The sequence below is a fragment of the Sciurus vulgaris genome, assembly GCF_902686455.1.
Source record: "Sciurus vulgaris genome assembly, chromosome: 7".
NCBI lineage: Eukaryota > Metazoa > Chordata > Mammalia > Rodentia > Sciuridae > Sciurus > Sciurus vulgaris.
Window position 1 is genome coordinate 150,761,075 of NC_136467.1, and position 6,205 is coordinate 150,767,279.

The 6,205-nt window shown below is 49.2% G+C and overlaps 1 protein-coding gene across 1 annotated transcript; it reads left to right on the top strand.

Moving 5' to 3' along the window:
• The first annotated feature begins 1,581 nt into the window (after window positions 1–1,581).
• On the top strand, window positions 1,582–5,921 carry ID4 (inhibitor of DNA binding 4). Its single transcript, XM_079147330.1, has 3 exons — window positions 1,582–2,445; window positions 2,822–2,880; window positions 3,433–5,921. The coding sequence occupies exons 1-2, from the start codon at window positions 2,005–2,007 to the stop codon at window positions 2,864–2,866; spliced, it is 486 nt and encodes a 161-aa protein (XP_079003456.1). The 5' UTR covers window positions 1,582–2,004; the 3' UTR covers window positions 2,867–2,880; window positions 3,433–5,921.
• The last annotated feature ends 284 nt before the right edge of the window (window positions 5,922–6,205 follow it).

Genomic DNA, 6,205 nt, shown 5'->3' on the forward strand with positions numbered 1-6,205 from the left:
TCTACTGTGAAGTCAGCATAAAACAGTTGCTCTTCATTTCATCAGGAAAAGGACGTGCTCTGGGGAAATAGTGCAATTGTCATAAAAGTATCCACACAGCTGAACAAAATACCTGCCTTCCGCAAGTATTTCAGTTCTGGGAAGGGAGGCAGACAGCAAGATAATCAAGTTCACACTGGGGGTAGAACTGAAGAAATGAGGTCCACATCTCTTTCTCTCAATTTTCAATGAAAACGAAGGCAACAATCCATGCCATGTACATGAAGGAGGGAAATTCTTGGGATAATTCATCTCCAAGTGTGTCTAAAGATGGGAGGGTTTGCAGGGTGAAGCCACTCAAAATTCATTTCCCCACTAAGAGTTTCATGCTCATTTCTCATCTGAAGGGCTTAATTATTTCTTGAAGGGTAACACACAACGCCCCACCAGAGTTCATTGTGCAGTTTTATTTTGAACCCTTGAAGGACAGCTTTTCCGTTAGAAATCGAACACAAAAACGTCCTTAATTAACAGGCGTTTTTGCAGGGTGGGGCCCAAGCAGGATCTCAGGACTGGAAGTGTGAATTTTATGCTTTGTCGCCAAAGGAGACTGGACATTCTCACCGCCTTATTTAAAGCAGGGTGTGCTAATGCGTGAAGTGGTGCACTAATGGCCTAAATTAAGTTACAGGTATGAATTTTACATAAAACGGATTAATATTATATGTCATAGCGGAATTTTAAACACTCCTTGTCCATGCATTTTTAATCTTTACGCGCTCTAATTTATGTACAAGGTAATTGCATTTCCTTAGCCCACTTATGCATCTAGATGAGTAAAAGAAAACCCCCTGACGGTTTTGTTTTATTTATATGTTCCTTCAGCAAAAAGACCTGCATTCAATTCGGCATTCTTTTTTCTTTTACTAAGCTTTAGCGTTTAAAGAAAGAAAGAAGACGGAAGGCTACACATTCCATTCCATCATTATGGTTTCGGCGATTGTGAAAAGGCGAATAATGAAACGGAGGGAAAATACGGCACAGAACGACGTGCCTTCTTGAACAGCGCGTCTTTCTTAAGGCACTGGAATCCCGGGGATGGAGTGATGGGTGGCGGAGGGACCCTGGGCGCCGCGCCGTTAGGACGAGCAGGGTAAGCGTGAGCAGGGCCCAGCGCTCGCTCGGCAGCCTAGGCGGGAGGAGAGCGAATTCCAGCCGCACATTCCCGCAGTTCTTCGCAGGAACTTCTCTCTCTTCCCCTCCCTGGGGCACACACCAGCCTGGCCCAACTCCCACCCTGCTCTCTTTTCTCAGAGCCCCGACCCACAGCGTTGACGGAATGGAGTGCCCTTCCCATTGGCCCGAGCGTCATTCCCTGAGGTGGCACTGCCCTCCTGATTGGCTGGCCACTCCCGACTCCGCACCCCTCCCTCCGCTCGGGTTGCCCGGCTCCCCGCCTCCCAGCACCGCCCGAAGCCCCCACCCTCGCCACCTCCCTCCGCGCACCCGCCTGCGCGCGGGGCCCAGCTCCGCTCGGCTCGCGCGGCGACTCGGCCGGCGCGCTGGCCCCGCCCCCGGAGCGCGCGGCTCTATAAATACAGCTGCGCGGCGGGCTGGGGGAGAGCGCGGTGGAGGAGGCGCGGTAGTGGGTCTGTGCCGAGAGCGGGGAGCTTACGGGCTAGGGGAGCGCGGCGGCGGCGATCCGGCTTAGTCGCAGCTCAGAAGGGACTAACGAGGGGGCCCGGGTGGGCTACTTTTCGACTGGTACTTCCGATTTTTCTTGCCTTTTGGTTCGGGCCAAGTGTCGCCCACTGAGCAGCGATCCCCTCGCAAAAGCTGAGCGACCCTTCCGTCAATTGTTGGGCTCGGGATCGCCGGGAGAGTCGCGGCGCCCCGAGAGCGCCGGGCGCGAAGGCAAAGGGAGCGGAGCCGGCCGCAGGCGGGGGCCAAGCGGAGCTCGCCTACCTCCCTCCCTCCCTCGCTCGCCGCAGCAGGTCCTTTCGCACAGGGCGCAGGGCGCGCGCGATGAAGGCGGTGAGCCCGGTGCGCCCCTCGGGCCGCAAGGCGCCGTCGGGCTGCGGCGGCGGGGAGCTGGCGCTGCGCTGCCTGGCCGAGCACGGCCACAGCCTGGGCGGCTCTGCGGCCGCGGCGGCGGCGGCGGCGGCAGCGCGCTGCAAGGCGGCCGAGGCAGCGGCCGAGGAGCCGGCGCTGTGCCTGCAGTGCGATATGAACGACTGCTATAGTCGCCTGCGGAGGCTGGTGCCCACCATCCCGCCCAACAAGAAAGTCAGCAAAGTGGAGATCCTGCAGCACGTTATCGACTACATCCTGGACCTGCAGCTGGCGCTGGAGACGCACCCGGCTCTGCTGAGACAGCCGCCACCGCCCGCGCCGCCTCACCACCCGGCCGGGTCTTGTCCAGCGGCGCCACCGCGGACCCCGCTCACTGCGCTCAACACCGACCCGGTGAGAGGCCCGGTGGTGGCAGGGGCGAACGCCACGGGAGGGTGCAGGAGGGTGGTGGCAAGGTGGCGGGAGCGGGCGTTCCCTCTCCCCGGAGCCGGGCCAGCCGAGAATGACAGCCCCCGGCTCCTTCTCCAGGCACCTGGGGCCGCCTGCTGCGGGCTGGCTGGATAAGCGCGGGTCCGGGAGAGCACGCGGGGCAGGACTCGGGGCCGCGCGCCTCCCGTGCTGTCAAGTCCAGCGGAGGGGTCTCCCGGGGCTGCAGACGGGGGTGGGGGCTCAGCGTGCCAGCTCGGTGTCCGAGGACGCGTCCAGAGCCATGCGGAGAGCGTCGTTTGCGCCTGCTAACCTTTGCCTTGGTGTTCGGTTGCTGTTCCAGGCCGGATCGGTGAACAAGCAGGGCGACAGCATTTTGTGCCGCTGAGCCGCGCTGTCCAGGTGAGCGCGCATTTCCCATCTCGGGTGGCAGATCGTCAGAGACGCCCTTCCCCGGGGGCTTCCGGTGCCAGGCACCGCGGTGTTCTTGGCCCCAGCGTTTCTGAGTGTAAACTCCCCAGGAAGTGGACACTTTCTCTCCGTGCCACCCAGTTAGCAAGCGAACCTGTACATCGCTTTGGAACCCGGGCTTCCCTTTAATGGAGACTAGCCAGCTCTCGTCCCCTTCGTCCCCGGGCCTCTCCCGGTGACCAGCACGCTCGCCCTGTCCTCGCTGGGGGTGCAGGGAGGGCACCCTCGTGGGCGGGGACGCCTCCCCGACTCCCCGGCGCTGCCTGACACCCACAAAGAGGGACGCGGGCAGGAACGCGCTCCTGGCTTCCCAGAGGCCCGCGCTGCCTCCCGGGCGCCGGGCCGGCCGCGGGCTGCGGTGTTGTCTGACCTGGCGGTTTGTTTTGGGTTGTTGATCAAGCACGTCTTGAGTTCGGTCGGTGGCGCCAGTTAGTCTGCAGCGGGGAAGGTTCACACACCCCTCTATTCATTCCTCTTCCACAGGTGTGCGGCCGCCTGAGCCCGAGCCAGGAGCTCTAGAGAGGGAGGGGGAAGAGCAGAAGTTAGAGAAAAGCCACCGGAGGAAAGGAAAACATCAGCAAATTAGAATCGTTTCACTCGTCATTCCAAGAGAGGGACAGGAACGAAAAGAAAACTTTCATCTTTTTTTTTTTTTTGCACGTCCATAAACATTCTACATACGTATTCTCTTTTGTCTCTTCATTTATAACCGCTGTGAATTGTACATTTCTGTGTTTTTTTGGAGGTGCAGTTAAACTCTTAAGTAAGTGTGACAGGACTGATAAATAGGAGATCAAGAGTAAATCCGACTTTAGAAGGCTACTTTGTGACCAAGGAGCTCAATTTTTGTTTGGAAGCTTTACTAATATACCCCAGAGCATTGTAGATATTTTTTTTTTACATCTATTGTTTAAAATAGATGATTATAACGGGGCAGGGAACTTTCTTTTCCCTGCAAGAATGTTACATATTGTATAGATAACTGAGTGACATTTCATACCATGTATATATAGAGATGTTCTATAAGTGTGAGAAAGTATATGCTTTAATAGACTACTGTAATTATAAGATATTTTTAATTAAATATTTTTTGTAAATATTATGTGTGTGTTTTTTTTTTAATCTGTGGGAATATTTCTTTTGGAAAATTATTTTTCAGCTTGATTGCAGAGCTCTTGATATCTTGAATGTCTTTTCTGTTTGGCCTGGCTTTTAATTTGTTTTTGTTTTGCCCACTATGGTAGACTCGGAAGTAGCAGTTATAGGTAGTAGTCTTGCATGACTGCATGAGATGTTTAATCACAAAATAAACTTGTTCTGAGTCCATTCAAATGTGTTTTCTTTAACCTGCATTGAAATCTTTGTATTTGAAGTGTACATGTTGGAAATATACCTTATCAACTTTTAAGTACAGGGTTTTATAGTGTAATATATAAAGAGTAAGTGTTTGTGTTCTGTTTTTTAACTGAGGTCAAATGGATTCTGAATGATTCTACATATAGGATGGGAAATGCTTGGATCCTTAAGGAGTTTACAAAATCTGTTTTATCAAAGTGAAAAAAAATTGCTTGTCACTCTTCATTTTACACTAAAGCATAATGTCATGAAGTTTCTATCTGTACAGATTATTTAACTCAAATGAAAAATGTTCTCTGCTTGCTACCAAAGGACACACTCTTGGAAACGATCATTTTCTGCTTTCCTTCCTCCAAAGAATATTAACAGTGGGAGAAAAAAAAAAGGCATAATGGCAAATCCTTCAAGCAGGGATAAAAGTCGATCTTCAAACATTAAGTAGACCAAAAAGTCTGATGACCACATCTAGATTATTTTTTTATAAAAATGATTTTCACTATAGGTATGTCAGTTACCGCAAAGCTACTGTCCAATCTCTTGTGATGTGTAACTTTTACATGTGAAAATTAAAGTAGATTTATCTGTCTTGTACTGTGATTTCTGGTCTCTTTCTTTAAAACCTTAAAACTTATTTTTAAGGCCCTTCTCTTCAAGGAAGGCATTATTTTCTAGGTTAGATAGGACCATCAGGGTTTGAGAACATTATGCATTTAATGTGATGGGTGCTTTACACACCAGTTAGATGGAATTGTTAGAGTGAGAGAATTAAGTAGGATTTAATTGGGTGCTTTGTAAATAGTCAACTGTGTGTAACGTGGTCTGTTTGATTTTTAAAAGGAAAGGATTTGTTTCAGATTATGCAAGAATAAAAGTATTATAGACCCAAGGGACTTTTTATGAGGTCAAAGTCAAATATTTATATGAATATGAAACATCATGGTCCCTAGCAGCTGAAGTGGAAGCGTCTCCGCAGAAATGAACGCAATTAGTGCTAGGAGGTTAAAATCAATCGAAGGGTTTAAAATCTGTCCTACTCCCAGCATGTTTTCCCCTCGGCTCTGATGTTTTCCTGGTCTTGGGTATTTTTAGAATCTGATGTATTTGATGTTGAACCTTACAAAATCAAAGGACTGCTTGTTTAGGTGAGATTTATGTTTATTTTTGATATTATTCATTCTTGTCACACATAAAGAGGAAAGCGCGAGCAACACTGCTGGAATTCCAAATCTAAAGAATTCGAACGATTGCATTCTTTGTTATTAAGAAGAGCACAATTCCTCCTTTTTATTGGGCAGTTTAATTTCAGTAGGAAGCATGTCACATGTTCAGTGTTGGTTGGAGTTGAGTGTTTATCATGCCCGACTGCCCGACTGCTGAACCCTACCTAAGCCTTTGGGCAGAGTTTGAAACTCATACTGCTGGTGGTCACCGAGTCTCAAAACCGATAGATTTTGGGGGGTTTTGAACATAGAGGTTGCAATTTAAAATCTATATTTGGGGCATTGAAAACCACTAAGAAAAGAAAAGTATTCTAGATATATTTCAGAGACTTGACATTTTCCCCTTGGTTATTCAAGCAGCATTGGACGTCTCTAAAGAAAGTCTTTGTTTATTAACAAAAAGCACTATATACAGTTGTATAAGATAGTGCATTCTATGCAGGCTGTGTCCTAACCTTATCCAGGTAGTTCTAGTTATTCAGATATTTAGTTTAATAAAGGAAAAGATCCTGACTTCTCTTAATTTGTAGACTTTCACTGTATAGGCACAACCAAAGAGTAGGAGTCATTTGAAACCCTGGAAAGAAAAGAAATACCCCACGCAGTGAACATTGCTTCTAAGGTTGTTATAAAATCCTGACATCTTGGACATCTTATGGTAAAGCTGGAAAGAAAACAAT